Source organism: Callionymus lyra, chromosome 6, assembly GCF_982586985.1.
Source record: "Callionymus lyra chromosome 6, fCalLyr1.hap1.1, whole genome shotgun sequence".
Classification (NCBI taxonomy): Eukaryota; Metazoa; Chordata; class Actinopteri; order Syngnathiformes; family Callionymidae; genus Callionymus; species Callionymus lyra.
Genome location: NC_141823.1, coordinates 27342638 through 27365734, shown reverse-complemented (window position 1 = coordinate 27365734; position 23097 = coordinate 27342638). Strand labels below are relative to the sequence as shown.

General features: G+C 46.7%; 1 protein-coding gene across 1 annotated transcript; it reads right to left on the bottom strand.

Moving 5' to 3' along the window:
- Positions 1 to 9595: 9595 nt before the first annotated feature.
- On the bottom strand, positions 9596 to 20671 carry LOC148077805 (sulfotransferase 2B1-like). Its single transcript, XM_087794568.1, has 6 exons — positions 20533 to 20671; positions 15191 to 15399; positions 14975 to 15101; positions 14802 to 14896; positions 9816 to 9996; positions 9596 to 9705 (listed from the first exon to the last, which is right to left on the bottom strand). Exons 1-6 carry the CDS (start codon positions 20669 to 20671, stop codon positions 9596 to 9598), a joined length of 861 nt encoding a protein of 286 aa, XP_087650694.1.
- Between the last annotated feature and the right edge of the window lie 2426 nt (positions 20672 to 23097).

The following is a 23097-nucleotide window of genomic DNA, read 5'->3' as shown; positions in this document are numbered from 1 at the left end:
ATACATCTCTAGTCATTTGTGCATGTACGATTGGTCAGATACTCTAAATACCTGTCTTCGAAGATGGTCGTGCCACATGTTGGTCGTGGAAAGTTATCGCAGTTTGATTGACTAGAGAGAATCTGTTACTGTTAGTATCAGTTGAATTACGCAGATGTGTGTTATTGGTCCAGAGACAAGCTGTCGCAATCAAGAGATTGTTTTGTATCTCTCAGTGTGAGTGTCGACGTGACCTGAGAAATAGCTGAGCACGTGGAATCTAGAGAGACAATGATTATTTAATATGAATTAAATATAAAAGATTATCAGTTAATCAAGTGATTATTTGAAATGTGTCTTAAATATAGATGATTGATTGCAATAAAGTATCCTTGCATTCACCCTGATTGCATCATAAAATAATGATGCAATAAAACAAGTCTGAATACAAAATACAAATCGCGAATCTAATCACAAGCTAAACATGCTAACTGTCATCCGTATAGTGTCGCACACAGATTATATTGGTGAGAAAGTAACAGAGCAAACCCAAATTCATTTAATGAATACCGGTTATACATTGTGAGCACTTCTCTCAAACCCAAAAAATAATTCCAAATCAAGTATTAAAACTACATTTTTGAATCAAAATACTAACTTTTTATACTTACTAAAATCTAATAAGCCTATATTAAAGTAAAGATTTTGTTAAAATATATATTGATATAGAGCCTGTATCCAATGCTTTGAAAAATCTCTTTAGCGAGGTAAAAAGGAAGGAGCAGCCCCGTGGTCGTCTACGACCGTGGATGTCAGCTCTTCATGTGAGGTGTTGTTGACGTACTCCCCCGTCAACAGTGCATCATTGAGCTCGTCCTGCAACATAGGAAAGAGATGAACAGCATTGCGTTCTTTGGACAAAACAGAAACAATACATTTCTGAATCGTACTTCATATTCATAATTTACTCATACTTCTTCATGTAGACAAGATTAACCCCTCCCTATTAACTACATAAATCAGAGCGATAGTCAAACACAGGATTGACCATACCTTATTCTCAAGAGGTTTTCTACACCAACAATTTTAACTGATTGAATGCAATCTGGAAAGAGCCCCCTTCAGCAGTGTTGTTCAGCAGAACCGTGCAACAAGAGTCACCAAACATGTAACACACTTATTATCAAGCTAAGTCCTCTCCTTGAGGGATGAATAAAACAACCTCATTTATTTGTATTGAAAAAATGTTTTCTTGACAAACTTTATATTCCAATATATCTTCAAATCATATAATTAATCATAATACCCTTGGTATTGACCCTCTTAAATTTGACATCAATTATATGACATTATCAGCTACAAAGATATTCTAAGCTCAGTTGAATCATTATTATTCCTCTTAGATTTGGTTTGAAAGTCTATTGCTGAAGTAAATGGTTAATATCAATAGAAAAAAGTGACTATGATCAACAATTTCTGCAGCCATTTATTTAATTATGTTTTTATTGTTAGCATTTCTGTACGGTGTTGAACGACGTTGACAGATTTCTGAACTGAATCAAAATGATTGTTTGTTGTTGTCTTTTATAGTTCCTGATACTGAAGAGCTGATAAAAGAGTTATCTTCATAATCTCAGGTTCTACGAATTGGTGCTCCGCCCTCTAACCGCTTCGCTATTGCTTTATCCTCGAGGCCCCGCCTCGTCTCTGAGAAAGCTTAATGAACTCACCACCCAGCTGGGTGCAGTCCACTTCCTATAAAGGCAGGAAACACCCGCCGCACTTCCTCCAACTGCAAACTCAGCGAGAAAGGCGGCTGCTAGGCGACGGGGTCAGAGGGCTTCGCACCAATTTGTAGAACCTGAGATTATGAAGATAACTCAGGGGTTCTACTTCATATTGGTGCTCCGCCCACTAACCGCTTCGCTATTGGTTTAAACCCAAGGCGAAGCCCGACGGGATCAATGTACCCCCAGCTAGACGCCGCTCCTGACAGCAGCATCACTAGGGCCCTGCCAGCCCAGGATCCAAATCCATTGGGGCAGCGGGGGAATGGAATCTCTCAAAAACAGTATGAGCTACCGATCCTGTCGCCATGTTGAGGAGATAGGCTCTAGCAAAGGCAAGACAACACCCCGCGAAAGAGCCACTGAAGCTGCCAACCCACGGGTGAAATGTGCCCCTAATTGGCTAGGAGCAGATCCACCCGCTGCCTGGTAGGCCTGGATAATGGCTGATCTCACCCTATGAGAGACCTCTGAGGGAGGACCGGCTCACCAGGCCAACATCTACCGTGGCAAAAGAAGGCATCAGAGCGGCTGAATGAGGCCAGGCACCGCAAAACAAAACCCGCACAGGACAACAGTTGAAGACGATCTTGACCCGGGTCCAAGTGGGGCAGCGGTTGGAAGGCCCGCAGCGTGAGAGTTGTTGCCCGGAAGGACCTGAACCTTAGGACGACGGAACGCTGGGATCCGAAGTAATGACACTGATGACTCGACTCAAGGAAGACACTCAGGGCTAATTGGGAGATCACAAGCTCACTCGTTCTCTTCGTGGATGTCAGGTCCAGAAGGAGTGAACCTTAAAAGACTTAAAATGTCACTCATTTGCAGCAAGCCCAGCCGCCTGTGAGCTGCTGCCATGAGCCCCAGGGGGTACACACAGCGCCTGCTGACGTCACATGACGTCAAGCTTCCAGCGACTGTGTTGTCAACCGGACTAATGGAGAGAGCACGAGGCTCGTTCGCTCTCTTCATGGATGTCTGTACCAGAAGGAACGAGACCTCAAACAAAATGTCCAGTGGGACTTGGTCAAGAGGCTCAAATGTCAGGTCAGGCAAGAGAATCCAGCACCAGCTGGAGATCCCGCCGAGGGCTGGAAGGCCTCACAGGAGGTCGAAGCCTGTAGGCCCCAGTAAGAAACACACCACCAGAGGGTAGGTACGCGCCGAAGCACCCGATGTGCCTGTTGCTATGGCTGATGCGAACACTTGTTACCACAGTCCGTCTGTTATCCAGCAATGCTGCAGGAAAAAAAACAGGACAGCAGAGACCAATCAGGAGCTGTGGTCCAGGGACCTGTCTGCACAACAGTGAGAGCTAAGCTTGTCCCATGCAAGAGCCACACTTTGAGAGGCAGACCCAGCACCAGGGGTTCTGTCAGAGTCCCCCCTGCCCGGGGAGTACGACGCCACCACTATTAACCTAAGACTACCTTACTTCGCTCCCCGACAACATGGGGAAGAGTCGGCGCAGAGGAGGGAAGGCAAACAGTAGCCGGTCAGCCAACTTAAGTGGGCAAAGCGTCCACGCCTAGTGGGGGGCAATCAGAGGCGCTGAGGGAGAACCAAGGAAGACATTTGAAGTTCTCCTTTTTGGCGTAGAGGTCCTCCACCTTGTGACCGAACCAAGACCACATCTTGGCAGCCACGACTCGGACAGACCCCATTCGTCCTGGACAGCCCCTCTTGACAGTCTGTCTGCTACTACATACAGCGCACCCCGCACATTCTGAGCTCTGAGAGAGCAGGTGACGGTTTGCCCACAGCCAATCTTCTTTGCCACACTCAAAAGGGCTGGGGATCTGACTCCACCCTGGCAATTCACGTACTCCACCGTTGGAGCTGTCCGATAGCACTAGGACGTTGGACTGTGACAGTTGGGGGGGTAGAGAGAGGCTTCTCGACAGCGCTCATCAGCTGTCAAGTTCTGTCTGGCACGCACGCTTGTCGGGCACGCGCGCTTGTCGACGCAGAAGTAAACACAGCTGACTCAGCCGGTCTCGCGAACATCTGCTCGTCTGGAAACAAAACACACGTGGTTGGAGTCTGCCCCTCATTCGTGTGGATAGACTCCGTTATTACAGTCTCGGCATGACCCGGACGAAGGGGTTTAACACCTCCTCCGAACTGTGTTCTGAGAGGAAACTCTCGCCGTCTATGAACGGCGGAGCATGTTAGCTTAGCATTAGCGGCGAAAGTTTCTAATGACGCCTGTGAATACGTTCACAGCACACATGCACACTACTAACATCTCTCTCAGGTGAACCCGTTGAGTGCGCTGCAGGAGGGCCATGTGGCCTGCAAGAGATACTTACCTGGATCGCTCTCGCATACCTCAGGGCCGACTCCATGCAGTGAGCCAGTCATCCTCCTCGTCGACGTTTGTTCATGATCGAGGGACGACTCAGCTCGACTCATCAGGGCCCAACAACCTTTTTCTTCTCATCCCGTTGGAACGTGAGCTTGTCGAGTTCACCGCACAGGACTGCCATGTTGTTTGTTTTCCTTAAACAACATTGCATTAACCTGCCTTGAACATAATCATGATCGCTGAGGCGGCGTGGGTCAACAAGCCTCGAACGATTCCCGTCACTGTCAAAAGCCGTGGGAAGCGCTCGGCAGGCCACATAATCATCACGTGTGATTTGGGCCTAGGCAATCAAAGCAGACATGTGTGTCTCACCTCTTCAGGGAGTCTTAGCACTTCATGCACACACATTGTTCACTTCAATATTCATTCGCCATCATTACATTCCACTGTCAGGAGCTTTCTCGCTGCTGGGTGGCGAGTTAAGCTTTCTCAGAGACGAGGCGGAGCCTCGGGGTAAACCAATAGCGAAGCCGTTAGAGGGCGGAGCACCAATATCAAGTAGAACCTTGAGTTGTCTAGTGTTTGACTCCGTTTCGAGATTGTTTTGCCTTCCCGGTTTTGACCCTGGTACGTTTTCTCGCCTTTCTGCCTGCTTGTGACCCTGACCTGTTTTTCGGATATCATTCCTGTTTTCTGTTTTTCCTGGACTTCTTTTGATGATCCCTCTGCCTGCTCCTATTAAAACTGTCAAGTTTGAGGAACAGACACTTTCTGCTCCTTGGTTTTCTTCCGCACCATGACAGAACGAACCGACCAAAAATTAACTAAAACGGTCAGAACTCGGGTCCGTTCCGGGTGTTCCAACATGCCGTTTACCGCCGGGTCTTTATTATTATTTGCTTTATGGAGAGAAAAAGTCAATGCAGAGTCTAACGGCTCGTTTATTCGCTCGATCGGACGCGCTCTCTGCCGGCAGCTTTTCAGGTCGATAGCTCCGGAAAAGACGGTCACGTACTGTAGAGCATCGCTATATTTAAGGGAAAGTTCCCCATCCAGGGGGTCGTCTCTTCAGGGGCAGATGGTTCTTTCAAGTTTGTCTATGTCTCGATCACCTGGAGAGTAACTTCCTTGCTTCCCTGTTGCGTGGGTGGATGCCTTTGTCTTCCAGCCCCCCTTTCCTGGGTGTGTCCCGCTTCACTCTTTGTTTCACACCCCCAGGTGTGAAAAGGGCAGACGAACAGACATCCAACTGACCACTGTCATTTTCCTAATTCTGTTCCAAGCTTTTCTTGAAACAGTGTAAATCAGTCTGAGTGAAATGTTGATTGTGAATGTGTATTCAAACGTTTAAGCTCTTAGATGAAGCTAGTCATTTATACTTTATATTCTCAGCAGTCTCCGCCCAGTTCCTGACCCCCGGACCTGCCCTCGCTGCCGGGACCTCCACGACACCGGCTAACCCGTCGCTGCTGTCCGGTGAGTCGGACATCGCCGTGCCATCGGCTCACCATCCACCGGCGCACTCAACCGCCCTTCCTTTTTCTCCGGTGACTCCGGTGAAGTGAGTGGATTCCTTGTTAAGTGCAGCCTGCACTTTGAACTGAACTCTGCTGCCATCCCGACCGAACGCACCAGAGTAGCATATATCCTTTCTCTGTTGTGTGGACGAGCGGAGGCCTGGGCCACGTCTTAGTCGAAACGGCGGTCGGCCATCTGTGACTCGGTGGATGAGTTCACCACGGCCCTGGAGCGTATTTTTCAGCGCGGCCCTCCGGGTCGAGAGTCGGCTCGACCTCCGCCTGTGCCAAGGGGCACATCCAGTTCCGCATCATGACGGCGGAAAGCAACTGGCCCGACTCCACGCTCGCGGAGGTCTTCATCGAGGCTCTCGCTCCCCAGATCCGGGTCCACCTCATCCCGCTGTCGTTGCAGGGGACTGTAAGGAAATGACAACTTTACTGTAATCAATCACCTAGATTTAACACACATTTCAAATAGTCACTTGATTAACTCATAATCTTACATATTTAATTCATATTAAATAATCCTATTCTTGCATTGCATTCACTTAAACTAAACTCAGGTTCACAACTCAAAGGCCGAGGTCACAAAGCCTCACACACACAGAAAGATTAAACAATCCCAGATTCCAGGACGTCTGGACACCTGTTTGAGAATTCACTCTGAAGGACACAAGTCGCTGGGAACAGATTCTTGAAAACAACAACTTTTGGTAAATTTCCACTACGATCACGTGCGACCGGCCATCTTAGAATCAAATGTTTACACTTACTGACCAATCCTACATTCACATTTGACTAGAGGCGTTAACCTGAATATTCTACTATAAAGATCCACCATTTTGTCTGATCTTTGCGTTCTGGCATTCGAAGACGTCTGCGATAGATCTCTCTGCTTGCTAGCGCCCGTGTTCACGTAAGTTTGTCTCTGACTTTTGCATAATTCACTAAACGAGCATTTTTCTTAAACTCATCCATGTGTCTGTCCTTCATTCCATCACCACGTACGAGGCTGGGGAGGGGTCGGTTCATGGAAACACAAAAACCCCTAACAACTTGGTGCCGTGACCCGGATTCGAACCGGGGTTGCTGCGGCCACAACGCAGAGTACTAACCACTATACGATCACGGATCGGTTCATGGAAACACAAAAACCCCTAACAGGACCCTGGATGAGATGATCGAGCTGGCAACCGCATCGAGACTCGTCAACGCGCTGAGGAGTCCCGGGGTCGGGCACCACTTCTGCCATCCAGTGGCTCCTCTCGCACCGCCGTCTGCCTCGTGCAGTCTAAGCAGACAGGCCGGTACTGTCTTCCCCGCCACGAGAGAGAGAGGAGCATCGCTGCCTGTACTGCGGGGCTGAGGGACACCGTGCCAGGAGCTGTCCAGTAAAGGAGAAGAGGGCCAGGACGGGTCCGACACCGCCGTCACCTCATCCCTCACGTCCCACCATTTCCGTGACTCTGAGCCGGTACGGGCACACCTGGTCCTGGTAATTCTGGAGAAAGAAGGACGGGTCCCTCAGACCCTGCATTGATTACCGCTTACTTAATAACATCAATATTAAGAATCGCTATCCCCTCCCGTTAATGTCATCTGCGTTCGAGACTCTTAAATGGGCCACTGTGTTCACCAAATTAGACTTTCTCAACGCCTACCATCTCGTTCGCATCCGCCAGGGCGACGAATGGAAGACGGCATTTAATACTCCGTCTTGGCATAACGAATATTTAGTCATGCCGTTCGGCTTAACCAATGCCCCTGTGGTTTTTCAGGCCTTGGTGAACGACGTCTTACACCAGTTTGTTTTCGTTTATTTAGACGATATCCTGATTACCTCACTGATCACTCACTTTTGTCTGCAACGCCATTGCTTATTGTTTTCACTATTCATCATCTTAAAAAACTTCTGGTTGAGTAGTCATAAGAATGAAAGCCTCAAGGTGCTGTTGAAAGAGAGAGCTTCTGATTTGTTTTAAAGAATTTCAGGGTCTAAAAGCTTCTCTCACTTAGTACCTGTGTGACAGAAAGGGTGATGTTGTATGCATCTGTGAGGTGGTTGTAATGTCTCAAAACGCGGTAGCAGCATAGTACACAGTCCTTGCAAGATGAGAAATTTTCATAAACCAGCTCCACCTCATCTCCGGCACCCCTTGGGCCATCCTCTGTTGTCTTGCGTGTGTATTCTTCAAAAACAGAGGTCTTGAAATTCTTCCACTGTCCATCCAGACTGATTAGCTCGCTCTGTAAATTGGTAACTGTTGCTCTGCCATATTAGGCAGAAGACACTTGTTTACCTGTTGGACTGAAGCTTCTGGAAAACCACCAGCATAGGCTGTTACCTGGTTAAAAATTCTTTGGATCGAGAAGTGCCTAAATCAGCATAGAGAGTTCAATTTTTTATTTTAATCGCTGATGGATATACCCTAAGACGTTGTCCATTATTTGATCATAGCCATCCCTCTTATGTGATGAGATACCAGAATGGCAAGAAGGATTAACATTTTTTTTCTGCATCCGACTCAGTAAGGGTCAACTAGTCAACCAGATAGGCCCAGATCTTCAGCTCCTCTGTCCTGGCACCAGGGATAACTCCACACACTTCGACGTAATAAAACGCTGGGTCCTCTGGGAGCGAAGAACCTCTTCAGCCCAGCAACATCGAAGTCGTTGAGAAACTCACTCCTTGCACACGAAGGACCTTTTTTACCACCCCAGCAACCCCAGAGATAGAGTAGCTCACGTCAGAGTCCCCTGACCCTGCTTCCAGGGTCAAACTCAACAAACAAATTCTGTGTTAGTCAATTTTTTTATTATGTGGGGGAAGTATAAGTAAACATCAGATAGATTAAACAATTGGTGAAAGACAAAAAAAATGGATATTTTTTATGTATTTTCATCACTGAAATAACTAATTCTTTAACCTGTGATCGAAACAACTTTAAAGTTAAGAGAGTTTAGATGCATGTGTCATCCTTGTCAGACCCATCATCCTCTGACAACTGCATGTATCTTAAGGGTAAAAAAAATATGGTTTCTGTTAGATTAAAATTATTATACACTATATGTATAAGCCATACTTAAATTAATGCTAAAAGATAATCAAAATATAAAGTATAAATTACTTGCTTCATCTAAAAGCTTAAACATTTGAATACACATTCACAATCAACATTTCACTCCAGACTGATACACTGTTTCAAGACAAGCTCGGATCAGAATTAGAGATACGACACCGGTTATTTAAAACATCTGTTTACCTGCCAATCACACCTTAAATCCTAGATCAAAGAACGAAGCAAGACACATCTGGGAAAGGGGTGCTAAAAGACGGAAACCCCCACCCGAGAACATTTGAATGATTAGATGACAGGAAGACAAATAAGGAAGTTCTCTCTATGGAGGATCGGGACACAGGGAACTTGAAAGAACCATTTGGCCGGAAAGGACGACCCCCTGGGCGGGAAATTTGCCTTAAATATAGCGATGTTTCAACAGATTGGGACTCTTTCTGCCCGAGGCTATTTACCTGTAAAGCTTGTATTTTGTTTGACTTGTAGCGGCGAATAAACGATCCGTGACACACTCTTGATTGTCCATCATTCTCCACGAAGCGAAGGATATGAACCAGAACGGAACTGACTCCGTGTTTTGACTTGGAACTGGATGTGCCCCTTCGTTTTACTTCAGTCATTGTTAGTAATTCTGCAATCGATCCTGCCTTCTTCCTCAAAAACTATCTACAAGTTTTTTAAATCTTCTATAGCTCACGACTACCTACACTTCACTGTACTCAGCTCTGCTTATTTAAATCTGTGGTTCACTCATGCTGTGACAAAATGCTGCCAATGTTTGAATCTCTAAATATTTAAGTGTTCATTATTAAGTCAAACAGGGAAGAAAATAAAACATTATCTTGGAACAATCTACAGTACATAATGTCATTTATTCAGGATAGAAGATATTTGATGTGAGAACTGGAACATCTGAAACTGGTTTTAATCCCTTACAAAGTTGTACTGCACATCTTTCATTTTGTCACTGTAAACTTGATCAAAGTGTTCAGATTCTTCTGCTGTCAGCAGATTCTTCCAGTCACCAACAACTCCTGAAACACACATCAACAGCATGAATAAGACACAGAATGTAGTTCATATTGTAGGAAAAGGAAACTTTATGATAGGTTATGAAACCCCTTAAGTTACATAATTTATGTACCTTTTCTGAGGAATTCAGACTTTTCTTGGTCCATGTATTGCCGGTCAACAAGAGAGTAGTTCGACATCTTGTTTTTCTTCATGTTGTGGAACAAACATCGATCTGCTATCTTCTTAATCACTTCATCATCCAGAAATTTTTCCAAAAACTGAGCCATCCTGGTCACTGTGGACTGAAGGTCCTAAAAAAGATTAACAAAAACATCAGACATCTGCTGCCCTCAATTTGATTTAATACTGAGTGCAATGACCCAGAGGCTCCATCTTTGTACAATATCACATTGTTAAGAAATCAGGATCATCACATGTGTTACAAATGTTATCATTTAAATAGCCTTGATTAAATAGTTAAAAATGAAATGGTTTGGATTAGACAAAATTGAAAGAGCTCTCAGCCTTTGACCCAATCTCAACAAGAAGTTACCTCTAATGGCCCCCCTGCCAGTTAAGTTTAGGCCCCGACCTATATTTGTGTGGAACCCCCGCTGTCTCCGAGCCCCTCTCCTCCTCTTAGTCGTCCTTCAGTGCTGTATCTCTGGGTGATATTTCGGCAGTAGTGAACAAGATGAAACCCTCCTCTTGCTCAGATGACATCCTTCCTTGTAGGCTTTTTATCTAAGTATTTGATGTAATTGGCCCCTGGGTTACCAAGGTGAACCTCTCCCTTTCCACAGGGGTTTTTACCAATGCATTTAAACATGCCATTGTCGAGCCTTTGCTCAAAAAGCCAGGTTTAGACCCGACTGACCTCAGTAATTTCAGGCCTATTTCTAAGGTCCCTTTATTGTCCAAGATCTTAGAGAAGGTGGTGGCTGAGCAGCTGTCTTTGTTCCTGGATCAGAGCGACGTTCATGAGAAGTTTCAGTCTGGCTTCCGTAAAGATCACTCTATGGAGACACCCTTACTGAAAGTGTCCAGTGACATCATGATATCACATGACATTATGACATCAGTACTTGGGTGACTTAGGTCAGTCTGTCAAACTGAGCCTGAGAAACCTGGGTGTTGTATTGGACAAAGACATGTCTCTATTTCAACACTGCAGAAAACTGACCAGAAACTTAGGAAAATGTTGTCACAACATGATCTGGAGCTTGTAATCCATTCGTTTGTGTCTTCTCGCTGGACTATTGCAACAGCCAGTTTTCATGTCTTAACAAGAAGGAGCTGTCTTCCCTGCAGTTGATTCAGAACTCTGCAGCGAGAATTCTGACTCGTTCAAGTAGAAGAACTCACATTTTCTCCAATCCTTAAAACTCTTCACTGGCTTCCAGGTTCTTTCAGGATCAACTTTAAAATTCTGGTTCTTACTTTCAGAGCTATTCGTGTTTAAGCTCCTCCTTACATCTCTGATCTGATCCAGCCTTACACCCCAGCTTGGGCTCTGAGGTCTGTGGATCAGAATCTACTGATGGTTCTACTCAAACAGTTAAGGCCCAGATGAGAGAAATCCTTCCAGATGTTATGTCTCGTGTGTCTTTCTTGGTGTTTCCTGTTTTTATTTTGAAACCTTCCCCCTTCTGTGTCTGTGAGTTCTACTTCATATTGGTGCTCCGCCCTCTAACGGCTTCGCTATTGGTTTACCTCGAGGCACCGCCTCGTCTCTGAGAAAGATTAATGAACTCGCCACCCAGCAGGGGGCAGTCCATTTCCTATAAAGACGGGAAACACCCGCCGCACTTCCTCCCTTACAACTCAGCAAGAAAGCTCCTGAAAGTGGAATGTAATGATGGCGAATGAATATTGAAGTGAACAATGTGTGTGCATGAAGCCTCCCTGAAGAGGGGAGACACACATGTCTGCTTCGTTTGCCTAGGCCCAAATCACACGTGATGATTATGTGGCCTGCCGAGCTCTTCCCACGGCTTTTGACAGTGATGGGAAGCGTTCGAGGCTTGTCGACCCACGCCCCCTCAGTGATCATGATTATGATCAAGGCAGGTTAATGCCATGTTGTTTAAGGAAAACAAACAACATGGCAGTCCTGTGCGGTGCACTCGACAAGCTCACGTTCCAACGTGATGAGAAGAAAAAGGTTGTTGGACCCTGATGAGTCGAGCCGAGTCGTCCCTCGACCGTGAACAGACCACAACGAGGAGGACGACTGGCTCGCTGCATGGAGTCGGCCATGAGGTATGCGAGAGCGATCCAGGTAAGTATCTCTTGCAGGCCACATGGCCCTCCTGCAGCGTACTCGACGGGTTCACCTGAGAGAGATGTTAGTCGTGTGCATGTGTTTCCGCCTGTGAGTGTGAGGTATTCACCGGGTCATGCCAAGACTATAATAACGGAGTCTGTCCACACGAATGAAGGGCAGACTCAACCATGTGTGTTTGTTTCCAGATAAGCAAATGTCCACGAGACCGGCTTAAACAGCTGTGTTTACTTCACTTCCGTGTTGACATGCGCTGACCGGGTTTGACAGCTGATGAGCGTTGTCAAAAAATCCCGGCGCCATGGAGGGCATCACGTTTGGCGGCAGAGAAAAGCCATGGAAAAGACGCACCATGGATAGGAATGGCCCGGCAGGAGGCGGCGCAGCAGGAGTCGCAAGTTCCGCCATCACCTGCATGGCCGTGATGACCAGGCGTGACGGGGATACGGCGCTTGGAGACGGAGATCCCGTTCGTCGGCCTCATCATCTGGTGCTGGGGGGAAGCGTCACCAGAGTCAGCCACCCCAGCAGCACCAACAACATCGGCAACAGCGGCGGCGGGCGAGCGTCGCCAAGATCCGCAGCGTGAGCCGGGGAGCTGGCAGCCGCAGCGGAGTCGACGGCCGAGTGACCAGCAGTGGCGACGACGCAGAGGTGGCGAGGCACCTTTTTGGGGGAGCCCTCCTCTCTGGTTCTCCCTCAGGGCATCGGATTGCCCCCACTAGGCGTGGACGCTTTAGCCCACTTGAGTTAGCCGCCCGGACTACTGTTCGCCTTCCCTCCTCCGCGGCTCCTCCTCCCCTTAGTTCAGAGGACGAGGCGGGAGGGGCTGAGGTTAATACTGGTAGCACCAGACTCTCTGGTGCGCATCACGGTCAGGGGACCGTGGGCCATCCCTTGGGCCCCCACTGCCCTGGGCCGGCCTCTCAAAGTGTGGCTCCTGCACGGGACGAGCTGAGCGGGACTTTGGACCCGCGCGTTCTCCACACGCTGGAGAACGCCCGGGCCCCGTCGACACGCAGGCTTTATGCCTCGAAGTGGGGGATTTTCTCCCGCTGGTGTGCAGACAGGTCCTTGGACCCCAGCTCCTGTTTGGTCTCTGCTGTCCTGTCTTTCCTGCAACTTTTGCTGGATAGCGGACGGACTTTGGTGACACTGAGAGTGTTCGCATCAGCCATAGCAACGCGGCATGTCGGTTTGAGGGTGCTTCCGTTTTCCTTACGGGGTGCCTGCAGGCTTCGACCTCCTGCAAGGCCTTCCAGCCCTCAGTGGGATCTCCAGTTTGTACTGGACTCTCTCACAGGCCCAACCTTCGAGCCCCTTGACCAAGTACCAATGGATATCTTGTCTTTCAAGGTATCGCTCCTTCTGACACTAACAACCACGAAGAGAGCGAGTGAGCTTTGTGCTCTCTCCACTAGCCCTGAGTGTCTTTTCTTGGCGTTGAGGAGTCTTCTGTGTCATTGCTGTGGGTGGCTGTGTTTAGGCGCTCTGATGCCCTATTCATCTGCCGCAGTAGATGCCGACGGGGTAAGCCGATCTCCTCCCAGGGGTTTTCTCATTGGGTGAGATCGGCCATTATCCGGGCCTACAAAGCAGCGGGTGGATCCGCTCCTAGTGGACTGAGGGCACATTCCACCCGTGGTGTGGCAACCTCAGTGGCTCTTTCACGGGGTGTGGCAGCAGAGGACATCTGCTCAGCTGCTTCTTGGGCGTCCCCGTCAACCTTTGCTAAGGCCTATCTCCTCGACGTGACGGCAGGATCAGTAGCTCATACAGTTTTGAGTGCTGCTGTGCCCCCCTCGAGGCCCACGGCTCCAGTAGACTTGGATCCTGGGCCGGCGGGGCCCTAGCGATGCTGCTTCAGGAGCGGCATCCAGCTGGGGGTACATTTATCCCGTCAGGCTTTGCCTTGGGTTTAGACCAATAGCGAAGCCGTTAGAGGGCGGAGCACCAATATGAAGTAGAACCCCTGAGTTATCTATCATAATCTCAGGTTCTAGGAATTGGTGCGAAGCCCTCTAACCTCGTCGCCCAGCGGTAGCCCTTCTCGCTGAGTTTTCAGTTGGAGGAAATGCGGCAGGTGTTTCCCGCCTTTATAGGAAGTGGACTGCCCCCTGCTGGGTGGCAAGTTCATTAAGCTTTCTCAGAGACGAGGCGGTGCCTCGGGGTAAACCAATAGCGAAGTCGTTAGAGGGCTTCGCACCAATTCGTAGAACCTGAGATTATGATAGATAACTCAGGGGTTTCCTTTCCGGTCCCTTACCCTGCTGATTAGTTATTGTCTTCACCTGTCTTGTGTTCTCCTGCTTCACAGCTGCTTCGATTGCTTCCCGGTTTTTGCCCCTGGTACGTTTTCTCGTCTTTCTGCCTGCCTGTGCCCCTGACCTGTTTTTCGGATATCGCTCCTGTTTACTGTAATTCCTGGACTGCCTTTGACGATCCCTCTGCCTGCTCCTAAATAAAACTGTCAAGGTTGAAGAACAGACACTTTCTGTTTTCTGCCGCATCCTGACACCAGGCTGTTGCTCCTAAGCTTTGGAACGATCTTTATCTCTCTTTGCGCTTGATGGAGTCTACTTACTCCTTCAAGAAACATCTTAAGACATTTTTATATGTGCAGGCTTTTCCTTGATTGTTCTGGAACTCCTGTGTTTGTCTCTGTGTTATCTTGACCTTTAAAGTATATATTTTACCCGCTTAAAGTATATATTTTAAGTGCTTTTTTTTTAAGCACTTTGTGACCCTGGTCTGGAAAAGCACTATATAATTGCAAATTACTTACTTAATTACATTCACCTGTCCTTCATGTGCAAACGTGTGAGATCTCACCATTTTCATTTCTTCATAGGACATGTACAAGACTCGCTCCTTATCACTGTAGTTGAGCCAGCCCTTCACATGATCGAACCAGGAACCAAACATAACTGAAGAGCAAAGACAACATATGACAGATCCATGGAGAAATGGATGAATAATTAACAACAAAATCTACCAATAATTACTTTGACCATTGAGAAACTTTTGTAGAAATTCACTCTTGGGACCTGGATCTACCAGGTGAGATGCCATCCCATGAAAATGAAAGGAGGATGTTAAAACATCTTTGGGATTTCTCATGACGTAGATGACCTGAGGAATATCAAAGAAACAACATAAACTACTTCTGTTCAATCTCGATCTTGTCCGTTTATCTCACACTGCTCTGATATGTCATTTACCTTTGGTCGGACTTCAAAGAAGGATTTGGGCATCATGTAGTTGTGGAAATGGGTTGCCAAGATCCGAGGAGACGGCCTTTCTTCCAAGTTCAGGACACAGGCACGATTCTCCATCCAGGGGACACGATCCCAGTTTGGAAGAGACTCAACCGATGATGGATCTCCTCCACTCATGATGAGAGGAACAATCTCCTGCATCCATGTTGTCCCTGAATAAGACATTAACAGTGGATATAAAAAGTCTGTACACCACTGTTGAAATGCCAGGTTCAAATGCCATGTTTCTGTCTTGTGAAAAAAATAAACATCAAGATAAATAATATCACAACTTTTTCCTCCTTTAATGTGACCTATAACCTTTACAACGCAATTGAAAAACGAACGGAACATTTTCAGCGAGCTGAAGTGAACTGAGATAATGTGATTGCATAAGTAAGCCATAAAAGGTTATGTGACACAATGTTGGAACTATGCATCCATTTTTGGTATGGAAATGTCTCATAGCGTTCAAAACATTTTTTTATTTTTTTTATTTAAAAGCTAAAAATGTGAAAAAGTACTTTAAAAAAGACTTTGTATCTTGATGGAAAATAATTAACTAAATAGAACTACTTCGCCATAATGGAGAATATTTCTGGTCCATTGTAAGGATATCACAACTATATTGTAATTGATCATATAGATTTAACACATATTTCAAATAATCAAACTTGATTATTTGATAAGCTTTCATATTTAATTCATATTGAATAATCATTGCCTCTCTTTAGAATCCACTTGCTCAGCTAAAAAGATGTCAGCGAAACAAGAGACTCTGAGTTGTTACTCTGAGGTTTTTTTTTAATGGTGCAGTGGAAGTTTGAGTACAAATCAGATAGATGAAGCTGTTTAGATAAAGCTCAAAATGAAGAAACTAATTATGAATACATATAATTTAACCTTCTTTGCTAGGCATCAGTGGCGGCTGGCCCATAGTAAGTAAGTAATGGTTATTTGTAAATAAAAGGGGGCTGGGCTTCACTCTGCTCTGCTGAAACATCGACATCTGTGGTGAGTTTTTCCATATTTTTCCTGAGATTTCAGGAATATCAGAAGTGATGTCCCTCAGCAGGTGTCAGTTAAGCTGAGTGTTTCAGACGCCCGGACATCGGATGCGCAGTCACCGATCATGCAGCAGCTGTGGGTGAGCAATCTCCTTCTATAAAATACATTATATAGCAATAGAGGACATGAAATGGATGATTCTTCTGTGGTTTTATTATGAGAGTGTTACTGGAAGAGCGCGCAGCTTCAGGCCTGTGACAGTAAATTACTCGCATGTTTTGAAGTCTTCGCTGCTAATGCTAAGCTATCATGTTCCGCCGCTCAGAGCCGATTTTTACTCTCACCACATAACTTAAAGTGTTGTCTAACATCTTAGTCCATTCTTTCGTAGTCGGGTTTGTCAACACAGATGAGAGACAGACCCCGATCACTGTCTTTTATTGCCCTTTAAGATTCAGATGTCGGCGAGACCGGCACAATCAGCTTTTTTACTCTCACTTCCGTGTGCTATTTGTGCCGGCCCGGGGAGCTTCGTCATCTGATGAGTTAAGAATACGGCGGAAGAAACAAGGTCTTGACTCTGCTGCAGAAGAGATCCAGCAGCAGAGATGATGAGCGGGTTTTACTCCCGGTACTTCCTTGTGCGGGCCGGCTTCGTCCGGTGTGGACCTCCATCCACCGTTCTTCTAGTGGATGGGGGCCCATACTGGACCTCGGCTATTTAAACAAGTTTATAGCCACCCGTCCGTTTCATATGTTGACGGTAAAACGACTGCTGACAGGTGTAAGTCCAGGAGATTGACATCTATCGATCTGAGTGACGCGTACTTTCACATTCTGATAGTCGAGAGACATCAGAAGTACTAGTTTTGCCCTCGAAGATCGAGTGTGTCAATACACTCGACTCCCGTTCGGCTACTCTCTGGCACCCAGGACCTTCACCAAGTGTCTGGAGGCAGCACTGGAACCAATGAGAGCAAATGGGGTGAGGAGACCTTTACCTGCTCGAGCGGACCTGAAGAGAGGCATTAAAAAAGCCAAAGCAGACCACCAGAGAAAGATCGAGTCCCATCTGTCCAGCAACAACACACGGGCGGTGTGGCAAGGCATTTATGACATCACCAACTACAGAGGCTGCTCTGCCACAACGATAGGAGACCAGAGTGAGGTGCTAGCAGAGGAGCTGAACTGCTTCTTTGCTCGCTTTGACGCATCACAGCAAGAGTCCTAAGCCCCTGCCCTCGCTCCTTCTCCTCCCTCCAGTTCCAGTTCCTCCTGACTCACTGTCAACGAGCACAAAGTCAGACAGGTGCTCCTGGCAGGTGCTCAGAGCATGTGCCCTCCACCTCACACCCATCTTCACCAGAATTTTCAACCTCCCCCTGGCCCAGGCAGTCATCCCGTCCTGCTTAAAATCTGCCACGATCATCCCAGTACCCAAGAAGTCTCCTAACACCAGCCTAAATGACTACCGCCCTCTGGCCCTCACTCCGGTAATCATAAAGTGTTTGGAAAGATTGGTCCTCCAACACATCAAGGACTATCTCCCTCCAGGCTTTGATCCTTACCAATTTGCATACCAGGCAAACAGATCCACCGAAGACGCAATCGCCATAGCTCTCCACAGTGCTGTCACACCTGCAGCAACCGCAGAGCTACGTCCGCATGCTCTTTGTGGATATCAGTTCCGCTTTCAACATGATAATACCGGACATTCTCATCTCCAAACTCACCACTCTCGGCCTCCCTGACATGTGTCTGGATAAAGTACTTCCTCCCAATTCCCCAGACTGTCAGATTCGGCCCCTACCTTTCCTCCACACGGACACTGAGCACTGGATCCACACAGGGCTGCGTGCTGAGCCCCCTCCTGTACTGTCTCAACACCTGTGATGCCGCCCAGCCAACAACAATAACCTGATTGTCAAGTTTGCGGAAGATACCACCGTGGTAGGACTCATCTCGGGGGTTGACGAGGCAGCGTACAGAGAGGAGGTCCTGAAGCTGGCAACCTGGCTCTGAACACCAGGAAAACCAAAGAGATCATCATAAACTTCAGGAAGCTCAGCGCCGACCCTCACCCAGTCTACATTAACGACGAGTGTGTGGAGAGGGATCAGACCTCCCGGTACCTTGGTGTCCTCATCTCCGCAGACTGCACCTGGACTGAGAACACCACAGCAATCGTTAAGAAGGCGCAGCAGCGGTTACACCTCCTGAGGGTACTCAGGAAATGCAACCTGATTTCCTCCTTGCTGCTGTCCTTCTGCATCAAAGTCTGGTACAGCAGCTGCACCATGGCAGACAGAGAGAGGCTCGAGAATATCATCAAGGCAGCCCAAAAAAAAAAAAATGTGTTGAGCCATATTGCCACCCTGGGGTTCATGAACCTCAGCAAGAGAGCTTTGACTCCAGTCAAGCAGTTAGTTTACCTGGGGGTACTGCTGAACGGGGAGGAAGGATATGCGTGCCTCCCGGACACGCGTTTCCAGCCCAATCTCCGACTGACAACACAGTTGCTGTAAGCTCGGCATCATGTGATGACAGCAGGCGCTGTTATGTCCCTTCTGGGGCTCGTGACAGCAGCTCACACTGCAGTGCGGCTGGGCTTGCTGCATATGAGGAAGCTCCAGAGATGGTTTGATAGTCTCAAGCTAGACCTAAGCGGGACCGAGGTCGAAAAGTGATTCACAGACACATCTCTGACAGGTTGGGGAGGCACCTCAGGTCAGACGTACGCTAGCAGGAACAGACCGGTGTACAGACGCATCAACTGGCTGGAGTTGAAAGCAATTCACAACGTCCTGCTTTACCTCTTTCCCCAACTGGCACAGTCCAACGCCCTAGTGCTATCAGACAGCTCGACTGGTGGTGTACGTGAATCGCCAGGGTGGAGTCAGATCTCCAGCCCTTCTGAGTGTGGCAAAGGTGAACTTCTCTGGTTCTCCCTCAGGGCCTCTGATTGCCCCCCACTAGGCGTGGACACTTTGGCCCACTTGAGTTGGCCGGCCGGCTACTGTTCGCCTTCCCTCCTCAGCCGGGACTCCTGTCCTTGGTTTGGGGAGCAAAGCGGGAGTCTGAGGTTAATAGTGTTGGCGCCGTACTTCCCGGGCAGGGGGGACTCTGACGGCAACTCTGGTGCTGGGTCTGCCTCTCAAAGTGTGGCCCTTGCACGGGACAAGCTGAGCGGGACTCTGGACCCGGACATTCTCTACACACTGGAGAGTGCCCGGGCCCCCCGTCTACGTGTAGGCTTTATGCCTCCAAATGAGGGATGTTCTCTCGCTGGTGTGCAAACAGGACCACAGCTCCTGATTGGTCTCTGCTGTCCTGTTTTTCTTGCAACATTGTTGGATAACGGAGGGGTGCTTCGCCGCGTACCCAGCCTCTGATGGTGCGTTTCTTACTGGGGGCCTACAGGCTTTCACCTCCTGTGAGGCCTTCCAGCCCTCAGCGGAATCTCCAGCAGGTGCTGGATTCTCTCGCAGACCAGACATTTGAGCCTCTTGACCAAGTCCCACTGGAGATTTTGTTTGAGGTCTTGCTCCTTCTGGTACAGACATCCAGGAAGAGAGCGAGCGAGCCTTGTGCTCTCTCCATTAGTTGACAACACAGTTGCTGGAAGCTTGACGTCAGCAGGCGCTGTGTGTCCCTCCTGGGGCTCATGGTAGCAACTCACAGGGCAGTGCGGCTGGGCTTGCTGCAAATGAGTGACATTTTGTCTTTTAAGGTTTCACCTAGTCGCCCAGCAGCCGCCTTTCTCACTGAGTTTTCAGTAAGAGGAAGTGCGGCGGGTATTTCCCGCCTTTATAGGAAGTGGAATGCACCCAGCTGGGTGGTTCATGAATCTTTCTCAGATACGAGGCAGGGCCTTGAGGATAAACCAATAGCGAAGCAGTTAGATTGCTTTCCACCAATTCGTTGAACGTGAGATTATGATAACTCAGGGGTTATCACTTGAGATATAACCGCGCCCTCTGCTGGAATTAATATGGTGTTGTTTTTTCCTGTTTGTTTTTCCTGAAAGAGTTAATAGATTAAACATTCAAATAGATTTTTTTTTAGATCCTCAACATAAACAAACAAAACACCAAAAAGAATAAAATCCAACTAAATAATGCAGAGTTCTGTGATCAGAAAAAAAACAAAAAACGATTATCTTAGATACAGATTTACGTAGCTTGTTTACGTTTAGACCTATTGAGTCACTTCTTAAAAAACAATTTGGCAAGTGGTAAAGCTACTTTACTAGTACTAACAGATTCATCATCTCAGTGGAAAAAGTGCTTAAAACTCACCTGACTTTGGATATGTCACGATGAGAATGTCATCTGGTCGGAAAGTAAAATCTTCGTAGTACTTGTGTCTGTTTGGAGGGTGCAGACCTTTGGGGAAGAAGACCCCCTTGTAGACGGAGTAGAGCTCAGCTTCAGACATTTCTCTGCAGTCCTCTCTCTTACGGTCTCAACAAGATTTGTCCGTCCGGGAGAAAGATCGTGATCTCTTTGCAGCATGTCAAATAGCACAAAAGTAAATGAGTTAACTAAGAAAAAAACAAATCTGTTCATTATTTGCCTACACACAAATAGGAAAATCAACAACTCAATATTTGTACTGCATTTTGTACTTCATCTGTTAATTTTTTATTTTTTCTACGTATTCTATTTATTCGGAAGGGTCCTGGACAACACAGCAAACTGTACAGAGTTAAATATACACTTTTAAAATAGTTAAACATTAACACCATGCAAGGATTTCTTTTTCATTTCAAAACAGAGTCTGAGAAACACTCACTTACCTAAAGTGTAAAGTCTCTTGAGATAACTGTGTTATGATAAGACACTTTAATAAAATTGAATTGAATTAACTGTGATTGCTTTTGTTGAGGTGTCTAAGGGGAGATTATTGAAGTTATTTGGCACCAATAAAAAAGAAAGTGAGCTGCGAGTATGTCAAACTATGGTCTTCTTGGCATATGTTAAGTTTTTTGTTGCTTCGTACTGTTGTAGTACCTCAACCAGCTTTGACTCTCAGTATATTTTCAATCAAATAATGAAAAAGGAGATAACGCAAAACATGGCCGTGAACAGCTAATATGCTAATTAAGATGCAAGATGTTTTGTTATTTTAATCAAATGTTAATATAAAGATGAGGCATACAGTTGGGGATATAGGTGACGCTGTATCTGCTAAAACAGGTTGGAACACATTTTTCATAAGTTGATTAAAAAGAGTCAAATCTAGTGGCGAAGTAAACAACAGAAACCCTAACATATGCCAAGAAGACTTCAACAACGCGACTTATTCATACGTGGCGATCCTGCTCTACCTAGTAGAATGCAGGACCCCGAATTCGCCAATTTAGTTTCAGTTCAAATAATTAAATAATACAAGTTTCACAAATGGTTAAACCAAAACACATTTACTTATTATAGACAAAGGCAAACAAAACCCCACAATCAATTTAAACAAAAAATGTCACTTTATAAGGCAGTCCAAACTCAAAATAGTGACCAGTTTTCCCATCAGTATTAAAAATAAACGTTGCAGGCCTGAAACGTCGCTCCAGTGCGTTGAGACCAAAAACGATGAGGCCGCTTCACTCCGCAGAGCCAATAAATAAAAAAGTTACCTGAGCGTCCGGTGGATCGGCGCGGGGTCCGTATTGAGGGGACCTGGAGGTGGTTGGTTAGCTTATCCAGCTAACCGGCTTCAGATGCTGTTGGCGATCCTCTCAGCTGTGAGATGTCCACAAGTAGTTGCGCAACGCTGTCAAACTCTTTAACTCCGCTCTGGAGTTGCTCATCAGACTTTGTCTGTCGGGCTGACAAAACAATCACCAATGCTTTATTAGGTTGTTCACACACTCCGATCACCGTTGTCATCCATCAAAAAACTTGCTGTGTCACGCTGTAAAACGTCGTTTAAAGTCCCAGTCTCCCCCCCCATTCCCCGCCTCACTCAAAACGCAGGAACACGATGAGCCCAGCTTTCAATCATTCCATCACCAGCTGTCAATCATGCCATCAACGAAAAAAAATATTCAATGATAAATTAAAGGGTTCATTACACACACACAAAAAAATCACAAAACAAAAACACCAGTTTGTAATTAAATTAAAAGATAAAACTCAAGACCTCAACAATTTCCTTGATTTTTGCAACTTTCCATTTGCATTTGTAATGTTGGATTAAAAAATGATTATACACTAAAAGTATACGCCATAGTTAAATTAACGCTAAAAGATAATCAAAATATAAAGTATAAATTACTAGCTTCATCTAAGAGCTTAAACGTTTGAATACACATTCACAATCAATATTTCACTCAGACTGATTTACACTGTTTCAAGACAAGCTTGAGACAGAAATGGAGACATGACACCGGTTGTTTAAAAACGTCTGTTTGTCTGCCTTTTCACACCTTGGGTCGTGGATCAAAGAACGAAGCGGGACACATCCAGGAGGGGGGGGCTGGAAGACGAAGGCCCCCACCCGAGAACATTTGAATGATAGATTGCAAGAGGGCAAGTTAGGAAGTTTGCTCTGCGGGTGATCGAGACACAGGCAAATTGAAAGAACCATTTGCCCCGGAAAAGACGACCCCCGGGGCGGGAAATTTGCCTTAAATATCGCTATGTTTCTACAGCTCGAGACCGTTTCTCTGTAGAGTTGCCGGAAGAAAGTCCTCCCGATCGATCGTAAAGCTTGTATTTTGTTTGACTTTAAGCGGCGAATAAAAGACCCGTGACACACTGCATTGACCATTTCTCTCCACAAAGCGAAGTATAAGAACCAGAAGTGACGGCGTGTTGGAGCGACCGGAACGGACTCCTGTTTTGGCCGTTTTAGTAATTCACACT